The sequence below is a fragment of the Montipora foliosa genome, chromosome 9 (assembly GCF_036669935.1).
Source record: "Montipora foliosa isolate CH-2021 chromosome 9, ASM3666993v2, whole genome shotgun sequence".
NCBI lineage: Eukaryota > Metazoa > Cnidaria > Anthozoa > Scleractinia > Acroporidae > Montipora > Montipora foliosa.
Window position 1 is genome coordinate 8,057,067 of NC_090877.1, and position 21,073 is coordinate 8,078,139.

Genomic DNA, 21,073 nt, shown 5'->3' on the forward strand with positions numbered 1-21,073 from the left:
GGCATAAACAGTTGTAACACTTCGCTAGAACAGCACGTAAATCACATCCAAGCTATTAGTAACGTAACCCTCATCCTCACTCCCTTCAATTTTGCGTTTACCGGTTAATTTATGCAGTCGAACCCATGCACATAGAAGGGGTAGAGGGGGAACAATTTCCGTCTTTGTTACAACATTTGCGACCAAGACTGTGGTTGTTTTTACATCTGCATCGTTTTGCACGGAATCATGCCAGTCAAAACATTGATATTTCTGCCCACTGTAGCCGAAAATTCGGGTTTTTTGCCTTGCCTGCATTGTAAGATTCTTAATCTTCTGGCATTCTTTATCGACACTCCAAAAGAATTTGGTTCCGCGGGATTATGGCCCGTTACTGAGATACGATTAGCGGTGCAAGTGGAAACGATTCAAGTGGGATCGTGCGGCACGCATTTTAGGTAAATTTCCTTGCCACTTAGATGACCCAAATGTAAAACAACACCATGAAATAAGAATAATAATAAAGTTTTGACGACCATGTGCATGTGACCAAACAACAGTGAATTCCACTCCCAACATCGTGTACCCACGAGCGGGGAGTGAATTGAAATTACAACAAAAAAAATACGAAACATAAAATAATCACCTCCTTCATGACTGGTTTTCCACCCGGTAAAGCGTTGAACGGTATAGGAGCCCGGTGGGATTGAACCATGGGAAGTTTACCCTGGGGGGCGAGCATAGGAATTGTTTTCACCGGTTTGGTTGGACGAGGTGCTGACGGGTTGGCAGGACCTTGAAATCTGGGGTTTCCTATACTAACTGGCGCCAGAGTTACCACTGGAGGAGAAACGACGGAAGCCCCTTGACTGACGGTGGAACCATTCTGAACATGCGCAATGGTTGTTACCGCTGAAGATATCCTTTGCCCCTCAACAACAGAAAAGGACGCCCCTGGCATGGATACGGCATTTTCCACCAGGGGCCTGGTAACAATACTGTTTGGCTCCCCCGGAAGTAAGTACTCTGACTTCCGTTTCCGGCCTCTCTTCTTTTTCTCGACTCCAAGATGCTTGACTTCAAAATATTCGCGTGATCTTTTTGCCTTAAGTCCCTTGGGGCCTTGCAAATTCCCTTGATCTGAAAAACAAATCGATACAACTGGTTAAGGTAATTAAAACAGAGACAAATGGAGGCAGATGAATGCGGCGATTTTGTCAACTGAAAACAGATTTAAAACACACTTTTGAATCGTGGTCGGGAAGCGACGGATAACTGCAACCCTTCACGGCAATTTCATTCACAACTTGCCGGTAAAATCGCTGACAATTTAAGGAAATATTCGATTATCACAGGCCAGCAAATCTAGCTAAATTCAAAGTTGATGATATAATCAAAAAGATCTCATAAATAAATCAGGAGATTCCTTTTACGAGTCCAACGGGTACCCGATAGGACTCAACACTTTTTTGTCTCAATCGAATTTTTCTTTCAGTCAAAAAAGTAGCCCATTGTCTAAGCACAATAACTTAGATTTAGCATTGCGACAAACGGTAAAATCGTTGTTTGACATAAAAGCATGAAATCATTTTATTCTCCCTCGTCTCTCTCGTTTGAGAGGTTGGTCAACATCTGCGGCAAATTGGCAAGAAATTAACTTAAATCCAGCAAGTTTCTTGCTTTTTTAGGAAATTGCCTTAAAGTGTGCCGGAAACTCTCTAATTGGGGTCTTCATACTAGGGACGTAGGTAGGCTTTAAAGTACGCCCGAGTTCTACTTTGAATGTGAACGGAGTTAATTTTAGTTGAAGTACCGTGACCTTACTTTGCATGTACCTTAGAAACGAGGTGTCTTCAGACAAGCCAAAGTACGATCTCAAATTTAGTTTTATCCCCCTTGAATGCATACTTGGGCAGATCAAAACACGATAGGGCGACAAGAGGTCAAGTCTCGAGTTGACTTGAGTTTCTCTCGCACTTATGGCCAACTTGGACCCCAGTAAGAAGTCGCCTAATGTCCTTAATTCCTCGAACAAAAGGCGGCGGGTAGCATCAAATTAAAAACAAAACTTCGTAGTCTCAGGACACTACGTGTTTTACATTACATGTACGAACAATGAAAACATATTGTTTACACATTTGAATTTTTTTCGTCTTTCAAAATTTTTGTACATAAGTTTTAAATGAAATCTTGAAATATGTATTAACTGCGCTGGATCCTTACGGTGTAATCTGAACCACCAGTACCACGGTTGAAAACCAAGACATGCTAGCATCACTCTCCTAAAACATTACAGCAAAATTATGAAGACAGGTTGGCGATTTCCCGCAAAATTTGCAAAAAGTGGAATGCTTTCAAAAACAAAATTACGAAAACAAGGTCCTCTTGATTGTGAAAATGAAATCGAATTGTTGCCAGTTATTGCTTTCGTTTTGCCTCGTTTGGGTTTTTTTTTTCGGTGTATAACATTTTCACTGAATGGACAAAAAGTGAGTATCTCTGGGTACGAATGAATGAAATTTTCATGTGTCTACAAGGGATAATAGCACGTTTTCAACCCAACCTCTAGGGACACCAATAACAATAGAGAAATGTACGACTTCTGGTGGACGAACAAAAGAAGCTAATGAGAGATCTTTTGTTTTCGTCCACCAGCATGGCGGGGATGACGTCACGTAAAAACCTCCTTTTGATTAAATTGTCCCGCTGCAGTGCGACGATCACTTCTCTCATTCCTTTATATCTCAATTGCGTAAACAATAATGGCTTGACTGCCTACCATCAGCCTGACACTGGTCGGGACAAGGTGTTGGGACTGGCTTCAGACTCAAGAAGAACTCACAACAGATGAGCCTCCGACAAAATCGCTTTAAATAGCGCTCCAGCTTTGGTCGCGAATCCACGCGCGAGATTGCCTGTTAAAAGAAAAGAAAAGCACCATTCGCACCACTCTCAAATAACTTTCAGATATTTTACGTCCAGATATGCACGTAATTAGATGCACGGCGATTTTGATGAACGTCACGAGGCGTTCCCTAAGCCTTGCTCTTCTCCCCGACTTCAGCATACTCGTCTGGGAATACATATGGGTTATTGACCAAGCGTAGGGAAGATGGACCGAGACTAAGTCGAGGTCCATAACCACGCAAAATAAGAGCGAGGCTAATATCCAGCCATCTCGACCGAACAAACTTGGTCAATAAATGATTTATTATATGGGATAAAACACCGAATAAAGATCTTTGATCTTGCGGGACCAAGCGAGAAATCCCGAGCGGGCAGTATAGCTCAATCTTGCCCTCTTGGGTAGCCAATCACAGCACGGGATTTGGTTCATTTTGCCCGCTCACGGAGCTAGCTAGTCACAAAAGGTCCCGTAACCTCTGGTGCTCAAGCAAAGATTAAAGGCCCATCTTCAACCGACCGGCATTGCGTGTCGCGGAACAATTTTCATATACGAAAATCCAGCCAAATTTGAAATTCATCCAATCGGATCGCTGCGATAAGCAATGCGAATTTTCATAACAAAAACAAACGGTCGAAAAGCCTGTCGGTTGAAGGTGGGCCTTTAACAGCTGTACTTACAAAAACGACGCTAACCCTTCCACCTTCCCAGAAGCCCATGAGCAGGAGCTTGCCTCACTTATACAAGCCCTACGAGTCAACATTTACCCGTATCTTTCTATTTTTATAACGCCACGAGTTCTTCGGCTCTGCACGCACTGTTGAGAATGACCAATCAGAATAAAGTTATCGATATACCAAAATGATGAAATGATATATGAAATGGATCATATATGAACTGCGGATATGAAATCAAGTGAAGCTATGATCCTCGCAGTTATGAACGCAATTTTTCCAGGCTTCTCTACGCAATTGCAAAAATTGCGTTCATAACTGCGAGGACCATAGCTTCACATTCCCAATCCCATTCCTCACGGGAACATTAGAACTCACTTTTGACCAGCTCCCAACGTCAGTGGCTAGGCTACATAGTTCAGTTGGTTAGAGCGTCGCACCGGTATCGCGAGGTCACGGATTCAAACCCCGTTGAAGTCCTGAAATTTTCAGGCTTCTCTACCTAATTGCAAAAATTGCGTTCATAACTGCGAGGATCATAGCTTCACTTGATGTATGCAAATTGCGAAAACTGATGTAAATGTGAGTCTCCTACTTAAAGCCCTGGCCAAACTATCGAATAAAGTTGGATTCAACGCTCCAACTTTGCTCGATCCAACATAATTTCATTGTTCGATCGTTTGGCCACCCATGTTGGATGATGTTCGTCCAACAGTTTTTGTTCGATCAAGTGTTGGAGGGAGTTTGCTTTTGATCAAACATTGCGACCAACAATTCTGCTCGAAGCAACAATGTTGCATTGTTTTGTAGCTCTTCCAACAAAGTTGTGTCCATTGTTGTGTCCTGAATCGAGTCACGTTCACGCTCCTAGCCAATCACAAATCACTATTTTATTTTCAATCCTAGGCTTCTAGCCTTATTTGCAACAAAGATGGCGGACAAGGGTCAACATCTAGAATCCTTCATCCGCGAGTATGAAACAAGGCCATGTCTTTGGGACACTTTTAGTCTCCTATAGGTCTGTTTGGAGATTTCTTTTTCAATAGCGTTTACAATTTCTGCAAATTGATCCGAGCTCACTCTCACCATCTCCTACGCACGAATATATCTTGCAGTGAACATACCCTTTTCTACACAACCAATTTTGGTTTTAATTTTCCTCGTTTGAATCCATCGTTTCCGTCCTCAAACAGCTCCAACAGCACAAACGCTACGAGCAGTTTTCGTTTCAGTGTTAGCGCCATACTTGAATGTTTCATCAAGCAATGTTGGATAGTGTTTTGCTACTACCTCAACATTTACATCCAACAATGTTGCATGTGGAATCCAACTTTGTTCGATAGTTTGGCCAGGGCTTAATTAAGAGTTAGTTCTAAAAATAGAAGGGTACGCGCAAAGGTTGACTCAAGGATACAGTGCATAGGGAGGCTCCTACTCACCCGCATCCTGACCTACCTTATTGCTATCAAAATAGGTGGAAAATACTTAGATTTTTAAGTCCCCATCACCTCAACACAATTGATTGAATTCATTGAAAAAAAGGGGTTGACATTTGACACTTTCTATCCGCAAAAAAAAAAATGCTACGTTTTGACTATTCCAGTCCTGGCAGTAGAACCCAAGGTAAGTCGTAAATGAAAGATAGAAGTGATCCACACGGCGCCGCGTGGCGCCACGCGGCTCCGACGGGATTCGAACCCATGACCCTTTGCGATGCCGGTGCAATGCTCTACCAACTGAACTATGAAGCCTCACGGTTCGGGGCTCACTCCGCTGGTCAATTTGTTGGGCTCATTCGTTCCCTTGAACGATTCAGGTGTCTATAAGAGACAATTGCTGAAATTGTCGTCGAGATAAGTGAGAGGATCACTTCTATATTTCGTTTATAACCCGCGCTTTAAAATAACTGCATTTCTTTCATTCGTAAATCGTAAATGTTGGGACACTTATCCATTTCCATAATCCCTTTTTCAATGTTGAATATGAATTTGTCATGTCTTTTTTTTTTTTTTCATGTCTGCTGCATGCGCTTACCTGACTTGCCCCAGCGCCACCTACTTGTCTCCATCCTTACCTTTTTGAAGATCTTTCCCTTGTGTTTGACCACCACCCGCACCCCACACCCCTCCTGCATGAGATCGATGACTTTTTCAGGATCAAATGCTGCTTTGGCTACCATCTCCAGTCCTGTGCGTATCACACTACTGACTTTCCCCGGAGGGGTGGCCTCTGGCAACTGTGACACCTTGTCAGGGTCCAACAAGGGTCCATAACAGCAACTCTTGTTGAAGAAAATCTGGTTCTTGTTGTGATAGAAGCGTTCTGAACCTAGCAAGGACAAGCAAAACTTCAAACAGCGCTCCAAGCTCACTTTTTCAAAAAGTCGCCTTTTGGCGACCTTCAATTGTAAAATGGTCGCCATAAAAAAAATTTTGGTCGCCCAAAAAAAAATTCATTATGACCAGGGCGGACACTTCGCGTATGTTACATGAACGTCTACTACGCCGAGCGACACGTTTGCAACACTTTCCTTGCCAAATTGTTACATTTACTCGCTTGCCGATTAAAATATTGTAATAACGGGCAAGACAAAGAGAAGGAAGAGACTCAGAATATGGTGAAACTCCACTTGCCTGAGAGATCTTTGCATGATTTGCATAGAATTCTGCATTAAAATAAAGTTCACACGCAGTTAATACTCGTAAGTTCCACTTAGTGTCTCATCTCCCTTACTTAAAACTGATGCCGCATTGTACAGGCAATTCCCATCGCCGGAAACCTTTACAGCTCGTAGGCCACGTTGTTCTCCAGGAAGTAAGGCAGTCCCCAGAGTATCTTCCGAAAACCTCGATAAATTTACTTTCAGGACGCTTTCCAATTCTGCACGGAGAATTTGCTCATGCTCTTCTTGCAGGTCGAGTACTCTTTCAGTTGATGATGAGTCTTCACTGACCAAAAGGTCTTTCAAGGTCTTGAAAATTTTCTCAAAGTCTTTCATCATGACAGAAAAGAAAGACAGAGCCCACTTTCATTTTTTTCACATTCTTTCATGGATGCAGACAACCCTTATGAAGCTTCTGATTGGATAGTTTTCGCGCGCAAAAGAATGTGACCCGTCCTTGCTTTAAAAATTAAATATCTGTACGCATCGTAACAACCTTATTCACATTAAATTGTTGAGTTCAAACTCGATTAGAAGACATTTCAATCCGCTTTATAGTAACATTATTTTCTCTTTATAATCAACCACTATAAACTACAATAACCCTGTGTGGATTTACCTAGTTTTGTTTTTGCGTGACAGTTTTCATCGCTATGAGTGACTGAGATCGGCGATGACCAGCAACGCTGATAAAAGAAACCAACTTTCTCGGTTTATCCCATTTGTATCCCATATTTCGCGAAAACTAAAAAAAAAACCTGCACACTTTTACTATTTTTTTTAGCGATCACTGTTGAAGGAAAAAACCCTTTTAGATTGCCTCGTTTTATCTCTCTCATTCAAGAGGCTAAAAACAACATTCTCGCAATCATTGATGCGTGACAACTGCACTTGGAGTCAGCACTGAATTTTTTTTTCTTATGGGAAAATTAAACATCCTCACTTTTTTCCCACAAGACCGTGCCCCAAAACTTATATGATATACACAAAATAAGACAGAAATGCTCTCAACTAAAGTTATTTTTATTATAAACACATTGAAAATCCTGCAGCGTTCAATCTTGGATTGGATTTCGCCGCCAACAGGTCGACCGGGGCGGCAAATCGTCTGTGTTCACTGATGCGTCTTAACAGAGAACTGTCTGTGTCGGGATGGAGTTCCACTCCTCAGCAGGGTACAGGAAGTATAGTTTGGCTTGTTCCCAGTTTTCGCTCAGTTTAGGTTTACGCATTCGTATCGAGTAGCGGAACGGCGAGAAAGAGAAAGACAGGTGATACCGTCGCTTTTGCTTTTAATAATTCGACCAAAGATCGATTAATTTTCGAAGTAAGTTTCTTTTGTAATCTGTCGGTCGCCAATTGGCGACTTTCGTCAAAATTTTAGTCGCCAAATATTTTTTCCACTCGCCATGGCGACCAAAATGGTCGCAGCTTGGAGCGCTGTCAAACCCAAATCGTTTCGTTTCACACAAGTTTTCAGCACGTTTGGCGGAAACGCAAGTTAGCAGAGAATGTCTCAAGGGTTACTCCTGGAGTGAAGAGTACCCCGGGAATTGTACAAGGAGAATTTTCTGGTCGACCAGGCAATTATAGACCCTGAGTTGAAGGGTGGATAGACTTCATAAGCGTGACCAATTAAACAGGGGAAGACTTTTGTCATGTTAACTCTACTAAAAGTTGACTCAGCTAGGAATGGGATTATTATTGGGGCCAACTTCTTTCCATAGAAGTGAAGCCTTAAGCGGCAGGTACAAAACACAGGCCTCAGGTCACAGGTTTCTATTTCACCAATACAGAGAGAAACCTAACCATTCATTAAAGCTAACCTTACACCTAATTAGACCTAAACAAGAGTTTGTACGCCTAAGGTTAGCTTTCATGAACATTTAGGTTTGTTTCTGTATTGGTAAAACAGAGACCTGTGACCAGAGACCTGTGTTTTGTACATGTCCAGCCTTAAGGGGTTGATTTCGAAAAAAAGGTCAGCAAAGAGGGCTAGATGCCACATGACCTTCCACATCTAAATTAACTGAAGAAGGTAAACAGAAAATGACAAACCCAAAAAAGCTACTAAAATCCAGTTTTTACACGAAAAATAAGAGTGTTGTTATGGCATGGGTGGACTCCCCAGCCCAGTCACAAATGAGTCTATTTTTAGAATACCCAGTTGTCACATCCCTGAAAAAAACATGGCAGAAGACGTCACGCATGACATGGCTACTTCTGATTGGTTAAGATTGGCAACCCTTTGTTTGTTTCGTGCGCAAAGTGTATCTATAAATAAATCCATTTGTAAGTGTGCTGGGGCAAGGCGCAAAGTGATAGACCAACACTTCTATCTAATTCATTCTTGCTCGAAATGACGCCAACTCTTTAACCAAATGGCCGATGACTAATAAAACATCTCTGCTCCCCTCACCTGCATCACAGCCTGCACCTGTTCCCATGAGGGCCAAATGAAGACTGTTCCCTCTACCTGTATCACAGTCCATACCCTCCCCCTGGGGGCCAAATGAAGACTGCTACTTTCACCTGTATCAAAGCCCATACCTATCCCCTGGGAACCAAAATAATAAAGACTGCTCCCCTCACCTGTATCATCATCACTGATATCACTTTCTTCACCAGCTGACTTGTCATCCTTATCAAGTTTGCTAAATTAAAAAAAAAATGCAAAGCAAAGTCAGTTCATGTGCAAAAGTTCTTCGCCAAATAGACCAATTTCAATATATTAAAATTCAGTCGAAAACAAAAGGCATCATCTCGAGGCTCTGGGGAATAAACTCATACAAATCCTTATATTTATTCCCCAGAGCCTCGTGATGATGTCTTTTGTTTAGGACTGAATTTTAATATAGCGAAATTGGTCTATTCACAACACTGTTTTTCTATCCAACTTGGAAATTTACATAAAGTACCATGCAGACGCCTGGCCCTTGGTGTGCGAGGCATGGATTGAGCTATTAAGTGGATAAATTGCAATCCAAACCAGTGGACAACTCAAATGGTTCTGACAAACCTCAGACTGTGCTATCCACCCCTTGAGCAACCAAAGGCCTGCAGACCACCAAACAGAGATGTGCATGTAATGCAAGATGCATCATACAAAAAAAAGCTCTCCACCTACCTAACTAAAGAAGTCTTTCTTGGCAGCAAACCTACCCAGGTAAACAATAGTGAGACATAATAATAAATCTTCTTGGAATGAATCCTTATTTGGGAAGTACCGGTAATTATTATTATCCACAATATGGATGAGGTACTGCTTGATTTCCACTAAAAGAAATGCAGGGGTATCAATACAGCAAAATTGGAAGTCGGTGGCTGGTTTCAGTAGATTAACAAACTGTTGTCATTGTCAAAATGAACTGTAATTTTCGGTATGAAAGAATCTGTCTTTAATTACTTCAATTTAGGAATAAAGTAGCCAACTTTCCGAAGTAAAGTACTTACTATTGGTACTTACTGAAACCACTCAGAATGAGAATCTCACTACAAAACAATGGGTTGTTCATCATATCTCTTAATCTCTTACATGTCTGCTGGTCAAGAGCATCCCAGACTTTTTTCCAGTGTGCCCCCCCCCCCCCCAGGGAAGGAGAAAGGGGCAGGCATAGCTCAGTTGGTTAATGCATGGCCTTCAGAGCAAGAGGTCCCCAGTTCAATCCTCGGTGACTTCAAAGTCTGTTTCAACTTTCCTCTGATCCAGGTAGCTGTAGCTTCAATACCCGTAAATGGAACAATGACAGTCAAGCTTCCATTGATACCAGCCTCATAGCTGAACAAACTACCGACGTTAAATAAGGTGACTTTACCTTGTTTGGGGGTGAGAGGGATACACAAGTCACTAAGACTTCTATCCCACAAAATGTTTCTTTAAGAATTAAAAGCAAAGGTGATGAGGCTTTTTTTCTCACCAATTCTCACTTAGAATATAATGTGGTAGAGTTACGAGAGTTTAGATTTGTATCACCAACATTTACTTACCTCCGGCTGACTGCCCTGCCTGGGACTGACTCTGCCTTCCCATGACCTCAAGAAATGACGGCAAGTCAAGAGTGTCCGATTCACTGTCTGCCAAGCTAGGGGTAAGGTCAGAAGAGGTAAACATTGTTAACATGCATTATCCCATGCTGTACTATGAAGGAATGACATTGAAACTATATATGAACTTGAGTGGTCCAAGCACTACTGAAAATAAAATAAATGGAACTTAAATCATGAAATCAAAGCACTAACCTCATTGAATCTGACGGAACTGAAAAAAGAATTTAACCAAGAATCAAGAAGGTGATACCACCTACAAATAGACCACTTTCAATATATCAAAATTCAGTCCTAAACAAAAGACATCATCTCAAGGCTCTGGGGAATAAACTCATAAAAATCCTCATACTTATTACCCAGAGCCTCAAGATGATGTCTTTTGTTTAAGACTGAATTTTAATATATCGAAACTGGTCTATTCCAACTCATCTCCAAGTAATGTAAATTGTAACGTTTCAAGTAAAATCTACTTGGATATTTCATGAGAATGACAACCACAAGATACAAAATTTTGGGTTTCATCCATGAAAGTTTTACAATCTCTTGGCATTGCATGAGTAATAGTAATAATAATATTGTAGTAACTCGATATTTCTCAATGTTTACCTAACTGATCATGTGATTATCGGAAGTTTAATCAGAGCACATCATCTTTGTATCAAGAACTCAATAATAGAAAAAAAAAGAACTCAATCACAGGTTACTGCAGGTAATTAATTCGATACCATTAAGGCCATTGGAAATTCTACATGTATGTACAGTGTACATGAACATTTGAACTGTAGGGGTGCATAGATGACGCAGTGGTGAGAACACTCACCTCCCACCAATGTGACCCGGATTCGATTGCCAGATTCGGCGTCATATGTGGGTTGAGTTTGTTGGTTCTCTACTCTGCACCGAGAGGTTTTTCTCCAGGTACTCCACTTTTCCCTCTCCTCAAAAACCAACATTTGACTTAATTTGTCTTAATAATTTGTTACTTTCAGTTTAGTGTCCCCAATTAGTGCTCCAGCGCTAGAATGACTAGACACTTAAATAAAGTTCCTTTCCTTTCCTGTATCAGGATTTATAATATCCCAAGGATGACAGGCAATAGAAACGTAGTGTTCAGTTAACATGTATACCCTGTAAATCATGATACACTTCAAAAGCTACTGTAATTACTATTTTGTATTTCAATGTCACCACATGACCATCCAGTTAATTAAGATAGACACATGCCATGGCTCTGACCTATGGGATGCCATTAATAAAACCAATGCATCCCTCCTGCAAATATTTTATGCAACACTCACAGAGGTACACCCTATTCCCGATTAAATGCTGCATCATTTATTAACTTTTTTAGCATAATTTCTGATGCTTTGTTGATTCAAGGGAAGTGTTTACTTGTGGGTGCATTTCAATACCAATGTTCAATACCAATGTTGAATACCAATATTTACTAAGTCAAAAATAATTTGCAAATACATGTAACTTGTAAACATTTTGCAAAACAGAAACACAATAAACTTCTGTCTCACTCTTTGCTAATATAGAATAATTGTAATTTCCAGGGATGGTGTGAATTCTGAAGAATTGGAACACACGTGATTGTTTTTCACATTATCTTCAAATAAACACCACATTCTTCTGATTGAATTAGAGTTTGTTTTAGAGCAGTTAAGTTTGTTCCAACTGCAGCATTTATTCAAGGGTGGTGTTTCAATAATCATCTCTTAATTTTCCTCGCAAAAAGAGGTAATTATATGTTTTACTCTCTCTAAAACAAGATGATTTTACTTGTCAATGGCGGCAATTTCAGAGTGAAAGGGGTAGTCAAGTAAAAGCCATACATGAATATGCAATTTAACATGTACCTAGACACATATACAGATCTGACATGGATATTGTATGTTTGGCATATCCTTACAGATATGCCCAGGACTGACCCTAGTTAGATCCACGTGGATTTCAATAAGCATCACAAAGTGTCTACTTGCTCTTACTTCTACATCACTCGTGTCTCGGAATACAGACAAACTAATGTCACAAAGGGTATCCCAAATACTACTCCTTGAATGAGTAAAGAAAAACAGTTGCATTGACCCTAATTAGATGCACACCCAATTTTGACATCCAACACAAAGTGGACTTTAAATCAGGCAGGTACAAGAGTCAGACCAGATCAACTCGGATCGACTTGGATCGCTCACCTCAGATCCTTGTAAAAAAAATGATAAGGCCTTGAGAAATCACCCTAGCCCTAATCTTTAAAGTAATCATGGTGTAATCATGGTGAAATCAGGCAAAGAAATAGTTTTGGCGCACAAAATTGTTTTGAGGTGAGTGATCTGAGTTGATCTGGTCCGAGTTGTGTACTTGCCCATTTAAATCAAAGCATTTGCTTCCTGTATTTCCCACTATAAAGTTGAGGGTAAAGGTTAGTAGCCTAAGGGTTAATCCTGGACATAAGCAAACCCCAAGCCAATCCAATCCCAAAATGACAGGCTTTCATAAAGAACTCAGCATACAACAGGAACACCACTTACTTCGACCAAATGGCGACAAGAGTGGGTGACCTGTTCTTTTGCACCAGCCAATAGGATAAATGTCAGGTGATTCAAAATCCACAAACTGGAATTTTTGATGCCCATCAAAAAAGAGCTGCAGCATTCGACCCAAGATGTTTGTTATGGTGGCAACACGGATGACATGCGGCTGCTCCAGATCGACAACTTCGACTTTCATTCCAGGTTTAAATTTATGAGCTTTCATTTTCTGTACAAACCCAAACAGGACAAATGGTGCAACTTATTAAGAAGTTGTGTTATTTAAAGGCTTGCTCAAATTATTTATGTCTTCAACGGACATTATGATAATTTAAATACAGATTTTTATTATCATTGTAAAGCTTGCCCTGCATCCACTGGCAGGACAATGCTACAGATTACTATCATTTGTAGCATTTGTATGTTACTCTGCTAAACATTCAGCATCATCCATGAGTTTATCAGTATTTCTTAAACTCACATTAATTCACTCAATACCCACACTGGTGTAATTTACTCTTACAAAAAGAGGCCAGACCATGATTATAGATTTGTTTGCAAACATTCTCTTGGTTCATCACCTAACCTCTCCACAGGAGACTAAAAAAGGGTTGTGGGAGCAACCAAAAAATGTTTGGGAGGCAGCAAGTTTCCCTGAGAACTTATAATACAAGGATGTTTGTACAAATTACATATTAATTGTTTTATTCCCCAGAAACTTGGGGTGTCTGAAGATGAAATTTAGTTTTAAAAATTGGGATTCAACTATCACAACACACATAATTTTACATTAATACTAAAAAGGCAAAGAGCAATTTAGCTTATGCAAACAACTAGTGTCTGCATTAACGATTACATACTCTGAACAGATGCGCTGGAGCATACGGTGCTCTACAAAGTGCCAAATACTTGTCCCATGCAAATGTCTTCTTTGTGTAGTCTGAAATTAATTCAAAGTGCTCATCATTATAATTTTGTGATTTTTTTTTTCAACACGGCAATCTACTGAATCTACCTTGCTGCAAATTCGTACGCCACTTAAAGTAATTTACTATTGTATGCAACTTGCTTATGCCATGACTTCACACTAAATCATGTCACGTAAATCAGGCATAACACACCCTTATGACAAAGAAAAGAAGAAAAACATCAAACATTAAAAAATTATGAACAATACAAAAGTTGCGATGACCAAGTAGAACTCATTCTGCAGGGATTCTGCCCAGGGACTCTCCAAGAAAGTCAAATGGAGTCATCATAATATTCACTGCACGTGGCCATCCACAGTAAAATCAACAAAAAGGTCATGACACCGGCATGCTATTTTAACACGCTAAACGAAACAAATTTTCTTTAACACATGATATAATCATACCTATTAAGCTTCTTTGTATTTTACTGTGCTTTGTTTGGTACACATCTGACACGCTACTTAGAAACTTTAAACGCACAAATGCAAAACAACATATCTGGTGTGTCTCAGCATGCACTTGAACAAAAGCAACCATGACAGCTACTAGTACTGTACAAGTCATAAAATAATTATGCACATACAGTGGAACCCCGTTTAAACGACCACCTTCGGGCCATGGAAAATTGGTCGTATTAACAGGGTAGGATCAAATTATGATGAAAAATGCTTTTAAACTCGTTCTACTAGTACTACAGTACCTGTATACCTTTAATCCACTAAAAATCAACCATTTTGCAGTTAATTAACAACCCACTGTATATACCCTGTAACCATGTGGTACATCACACACAGCCCATGTCATCCCCTTTTCTATTGGCTTTCCTGTGGATGGTCACATGTCTTTAATATCTAATGTACAGTCTTCTTAAAACTCCACTAATTGGGCCATATTAATGCCTGTGGCTCTTAACACCTGTTATCTGCTCACTGAGGACCTAAAAACTTTCACCTACTTGCAGGTACAGCAAGCTCAACTTGATGCCTGTAACACCATCCAGGTGGAAAGATTCCAGGTGAATCACTGTGGCTACAGAACGTCACTGACGGTACATCATCCTGGTAGTCTGTAGTGATCGCAAAGTAGTAGGGTCCCAGACTCTTAGTGACTGTTGCAGGGCAGATGATTGATGGCTTTACGGGATGAACTACCTCCAGCTTCATACCAATTTCAAATCCATGGACACGTGGTTGGAAGTGTTCTTGCGTCTACGAGAGTTAAATTTAAAACAAATTTGCAATAATGACCTAAAATGAAAAAACAAGTTAGCAAGCAAAATAAGAAACAAATTCATAAAGCTACCTTTCTAAACAAGTCATGTGGTGCAGCAAGTGCTCCAGTAAGGGTCTGTGTCAGGAATGTCCTCCAGTCTTCAAGAGTGCTATTAATACCTAATAAAATAACACAAGATGTTTACTATTATGCAGATCAATGTATGAACACATTCCAATTAACAACTGCATTGCCAAATGGAGAATGCATGCTTGGGATATGTTTTAATTAGGGACTTCCAATGGATCAGGCCACCCAGTCAGCCAGCCTCTTGACTGAGTAACACTCCCATGACCAGCAATCCCCACAACCCAGCCTTTAAGTCCCCAAACCAGGCATCAAGACACCAACAGTACAAGTAGGGAGGGAAGGGGGAGAAGCAAAAGCCCGACTGGACAAGCACAGCACAAAGTGGCAGGCAAAATGCTTGATAAATTGCAATGTCGTTAAGCGATTGAGTGAGAATGCGCTGGCCTGTGCCAAACATCCCACACCACTCTTAGATACATGTAATTGACCAGCCCAGACTACTACCCCTCTTTGTTGTTAACTTTGTTATCAAGTTATTGTGTCTGTTGAAATAAATTGTAAATTATCCACATGCACTTTTTCAGTTTAATATTTGGCCCATGCTACATTGAAACTAAAATGTCACATAAGTTCACTTAGAAACATACAACTTACACTAACCTGAAAAGCAAACCCAAAAAGCCACCTTGTACATTTTGGACTTCTTTTATGCCAGTTAAGGATGTTTCCATACGTGTGGTTATATTCAAGAGCAAATGAATCCATACATTCTAGCACATCTTTATTCTTAGTCATTGCATGGAAGATACATGATGTGCGATATATGATAGGGGTTCACGTGATATATTGTTACAAAAGAGAGGCAGTAGAAGTAACTTTTTGTTATATATTGCCATCTAATGACTTTATGATCTTTAGAACACCGAATGTCATGATAGTTTTCTTGCATTTTTCGAACACTGAACAGTTCGTTCACTGATTACAAAGAATGCTAATATTTTAAATTCATGTCGTCCCTTGGAACATTATTATTATTATTATTATTATTATTATTATTATTATTATTATTATTATAAAGTTTCAACATCATGTTCTAGCTGTTGTCATTGCCGTCTTTTCTTCTGTTAGGCGAGAATTATCTCTTCTGAAGTCACATTTCCAACACGTTCCTCAATATCCTTGCAGTTCCCAACAAGGCATTTTTTTGCATAAATCCAACATTCAATGGTATCCCTAGCTTTCCAATCCACCTATCAAATCCTTTGGTGACACTTCCAAGGGCTCCTATCACTACAGGTACGACCTCTACCATTTTGAGTTTCCACAGTCTTCCGATCTCTCTCTTCAAGTCTGGTATTTTTCCACTTTTTCCCTTTCTTTTTCCCCTTCTCTTACATCAGCTGGTACAGCAATATCAATGATTATCCCCTTTTGCTCTTTTTTGTCAATTACAATTATGTCTGGTCTTCTTGCCTCTATCACATTGTCACACTGAACATTGATATCCCACAAAACTTTGACTTCTTCATTTTCAACTACCCCTTCTGGGACATGTTCATACCAGTTTTCCGTATGCTCCAACCCAAAATCCCAATGGACTTTCTTTGCTACATTGTCCTGTCATCTCTTACATTCTTTCTGAGCCAATATTTCTCACATCCACATACTAAGTGTTGCACGCTTTCACAATTTTTCCACATAATCTACACAGGGGGCTTTCACTGGTCTTATTATCTTATCTTATTATCTTATATTATTATTATTATTATTATTATTATTATTATTATTATTATTATTATTATTATTATTATTATTAGTGATATAAAGAATATGAAAAAGGTACTAGCCCATTCATCCAAAATTCAAAGTACCTTTTGGAGGCTGGAGGGGATAACCATTCTGCGCACACCATCCTATTGGATGAAGTTCTTCAGCTTGAAAGTTACACCAGCAATCATTGCTGCTATCCTTTCCAAAGCCATCATATCGAATGCGTACTCTGTGTCCAACTTGCTGTATCACTGTTGCAACACAGAATGATGGCGGATTGTTCCTGTCGACCGCTTCTAGTTTCATCCCTGGTTTCAGACCTGGAACATCAGTTGTTGTCTGAAAATAGAAAATAATCATCTTCCGTTACGAAAATACACTTCCTAAATTGATGCCTTACTCTGCCCTTGATTGAAATAATTTACATTTCCACATATGCCACATGTCTTGGGTAAAATACCAAATGAAGCCAGGCAACTAACCTGACCAATCAAGATGCAACCTTAACCACTTATGACTTCCTGTGGACACTCATCAGCTGGCAAAACTTATGACTCCCGGGAGTGAGACTTAACAGATTTTACTCTGGGGGTCCTCCTAGGGCACCTAAGGAGTCAATGGGTTATGCAATGCATGTTCCCTCCATTTTGAACCCACTGGTCCATTTGAGTGAGACTTGGCATATTTTACTTCATCTAACACAAGAAGATTGAACTCATCAACTGGGAGAGTCCTACGGCACCAACAGTCAATGGGTTAAAGTGCTACTATGATCAAAAAATCATTTTCTTTTTTTTCCTCAGATTTTGAAAGCGTTTTCGCTTAAAACCCGACTAGCAAAATTTTGAGCTTTGATTTTTATCCAAAGGCTGTTTATTTTGAATGTAAGGTTTAAATTTCACGGTCCGCCATTACTCACGTTCAAAACTGAATGATTGGACCTCAGAGGGTTGGATCTAGGGAAAAGTGATGTTATTGGCCATCACTACCTTAAAATTTCAGCGTGTAAACGCAACTTATTATATATGCAAAACACTAGTTTAAAAATCTGAAAGCCGAATTTCCCTTGCTGCATATTAATTCAGCCACGTACGCACGCATTGCATTCTTAAACCAGTGAGTCTTTGACGTCATTTTCTCCTCGACCCAGCTCTCTCAAGATTTTAAAGTTAGTAATGGCGGACCAACAAATAACAAAATTCCAGTTAAATTAAACAGGCGTCTTTTTAAAATCAGAACTTAAAAGCGTATTAGCCACATAATTATATGCACATACAGCCACACATGCACTTCTTAAGCTGCTCACTTCGACTTAGGTAATTGAAGCAGGTGAATGGAAATAAAAATTTGACAAGTAAAATCGATATCTGGTGTCACACAGAGTAAATTTAGTAAGTCTTGCTCCCAGGAGTGAATGGATTAAAATCTTATTAATTAATTAGTTTATTTATTTATTTATTTATTTATTTATTTATTAACTTTTCCACTGCATACCTGATAAATACAAAAAATATATATAACCTAACGCAGTCCCCAAATCAGTTTGCACTCACATATTTGAAACAACAATCAGGAGCAGCTTTGCTGAGAGCAGCTTCCATGTAATCAGCCCATGTTACTTTATGTGGTGTTTCTCCTTCCCTTCCTAACAACAAACAACAAGAAAAACTTACTCATTTACTTGAACGTGCAACAGCCACTAAGCAAGACAGCTGCTCAAAATGACTCAAGTGAAAATAATGTGTTGAAGCATCCCCACAGTCGATTATAAGAGACATTCGATACCTCTATAACCGGTTAATTAACCATCATTAATAAACGATTTCTCCACCATCATCAAAATAATATCTTACCATATACCCTCAGATTTTTAGAGTAGCTTATTGAAGTTAATATCTCCAAGCATTTACCCTTGCATTAAATCATGATATTATACCACAGAGAACAGACCACAACAACAGAAACTCCATGCTCTGCTCCATTGGAATAATGTGTGGATTTGTTTATGTCCTACAGGGTTATAAATATTCAAGGGTGGTGCATAAGACAAGCTCTGGAGTTTATCGTCCTCATTCAAGGAGACTAGAGAGTCTAACCATTTGCAGATGTCATTACAAAGGCAACACTTGAGTATGATTCAAGTATTTATGAGGCAATGCGTCAATGAGTCAATGAGTCAATGAGTCAATTGTCAACGAGTTAGGGCAGTTAATTAAACCATAAAATGAAAGCTAAAATTTCAGAGAGTGCTTAGGCCTAATCACTGAAACGAGGGCTTAGGCTTAATCAATAAATTATTGCTATATTGACTGTGAGTCTCATTCACTCATGACTCATGACTCATTGACCATAATTTTGACTCATAAATCATGGGACCTCAGTCTGATGTTCAACCAACTGAGATACCCAGTCGGCACTCTAACCCTCAGTCATTTAACACTTAAAAACAGTTTCAGCCTGAGCTAATTACGTTTACTGTGTCTTTCAACAACATGCAAAAAGCTGACTTCACTTTCTAAATTCAAAAGGTGACTTTTTTCATTCCAGTCATTAAGTATTATGTTCACTGTGAAAGATGAAATAGGGAGACATTAAGTACATCAAGTTTTAGAATGACAGCAATCCATTTGACCCTTTTGTTTGCATCCATCTAGCAAAATACTGTACCTGTTTTCTAGGAGGTGCATGTAGTAGCAACTGGCAAAATCAAAAAAACAGCCACACAAGGCTTGCATATAGACACTGTTTTTTACATACAGCTTGAATCAGTTTTAACAAAAGGTACACTATTATTATTATACTTCCAACAAAAAAGGTGAAGATGAAAAGCAAGCCTACAATAATACACTGTAAATCTTGCAAATCAAGAAAATAGCCACACAAGGCTTGCATATAGACACTGTTTTTTTACATACAGCTTGAATCAGTTTTAACAAAAGGTACACTATTATTATTATACTTCCAACAAAAAAGGTGAAAGATGAAAAGCAAGCCTACAATAATACACTGTAAATCTTGCACTTGGCAAAATTTGCCTCAATCATACTAAAGTCAGCTGACATGTATCACTGCAGGAGGACACTCAGGTGCTGCTGTGGCACTTCCACGAGCATTAAGTTACTTAAATTGTTTGGTTAAATAATCATATACTTTCCATATTTGCTTTTGTCACATTCATCATATCATATCATACATCTTTATTTACCCTCTGATTTTTAGAGTAGCTTGGTGTAGCTAATATCTCCAAGCATTTACCTTCCCAACTATGATACACCACAGAAGACAGACCACAACACCGGGAACTACATGCCCTGCTCTTTGCGACAAGTGTGCGGGTTCTTTTACGTTCCACAGGATATGAACATTGAAGGGTGGTGAGACGGGACCTCTGCTTATCGTCCTTATCCGAGAAGCCTAGAGAGTCTAACCATTTTCAGATGTAATTACAAAGGCAGCACTTTCTCCTCAGTTATTTAAGACCCTGAGTGTTGGTCCGGCAGGAGTTGAACTCACGATCTCCCGCGTGACAGCCCGGTGCTCAACCAACTGAGCCACCGTGTGCACAGCATTTGGTGAGAGTTTTATATACGACCAACTATGATTGGGATGTATGCTATCTATTGTTTGATTCATGATTTTCACTGCATTGTACTTCAGTTTTTTTTATTTTAAATTATTTTATTTTTTTTATTTAATAAATATTCAAACAAGAAGTTTGCCACAAGAGTTACAAACTCATCGAGGGGCTTACTTCGAGTATACATACATTTCATTATAGGAGTAAGACAGTAAAAAGAGCGTAAAAATCACAAAGAATCAACATGCTGACAGGTAGCACACAGTGTACACTTATTATGTTACACAAAAGTCGGGTTAGAATCTAAGATAAACGTCTGACACTCAAAATAAAGCCTTATTTTTCATCCATCAATGAACGGAGGGGCATCCAGACCGGGGAGGAAAGCCGATAAAATGCTGTATCAGACATATGGGCCACCTGTCAGCAAAAATCTGAGCAGCTGAGGAGAGCGAGTTTATACTTCAGTTTTTGGGAGGCGCGGTGGTCACATGTCAGTGCGCTTGCCGTCCGGATGGAGTGGGTCCGGGGGTGTTCGGGGCCTGGCCAGGGGACATTGGGTTGGTTTCGTGGGCGAAAAGACACTTTACTCTCACTACGCTGTGGCCTCTCTCCACCCAGGTGTAGACAATGGGTACCGGCGTAATGCTGG

The 21,073-nt window shown here is 39.8% G+C and overlaps 1 protein-coding gene across 1 annotated transcript in view; it reads right to left on the reverse strand.

The window, feature by feature from the left end:
• The window catches only part of LOC137969370 (uncharacterized), a 26,105-nt gene extending 7,620 nt beyond the window's left edge, over positions 1-18,485 (reverse strand). The window contains exons 1-13 of the mRNA XM_068815579.1: positions 18,398-18,485; positions 16,946-17,183; positions 15,075-15,163; positions 14,728-14,980; positions 13,662-13,741; positions 12,802-13,030; positions 10,460-10,478; positions 10,208-10,302; positions 9,348-9,378; positions 8,813-8,874; positions 5,633-5,886; positions 2,759-2,894; positions 626-1,119 (exon numbers count right to left, since the gene is read on the reverse strand). Of these exons, the coding sequence (XP_068671680.1) occupies positions 626-1,119; positions 2,759-2,894; positions 5,633-5,886; positions 8,813-8,874; positions 9,348-9,378; positions 10,208-10,302; positions 10,460-10,478; positions 12,802-13,030; positions 13,662-13,741; positions 14,728-14,980; positions 15,075-15,163; positions 16,946-17,183; positions 18,398-18,445 (2,028 nt within the window). The 5' untranslated portion in view covers positions 18,446-18,485. The remainder of the gene's footprint in view (positions 1-625; positions 1,120-2,758; positions 2,895-5,632; positions 5,887-8,812; positions 8,875-9,347; positions 9,379-10,207; positions 10,303-10,459; positions 10,479-12,801; positions 13,031-13,661; positions 13,742-14,727; positions 14,981-15,074; positions 15,164-16,945; positions 17,184-18,397) is intronic.
• Between the last annotated feature and the right edge of the window lie 2,588 nt (positions 18,486-21,073).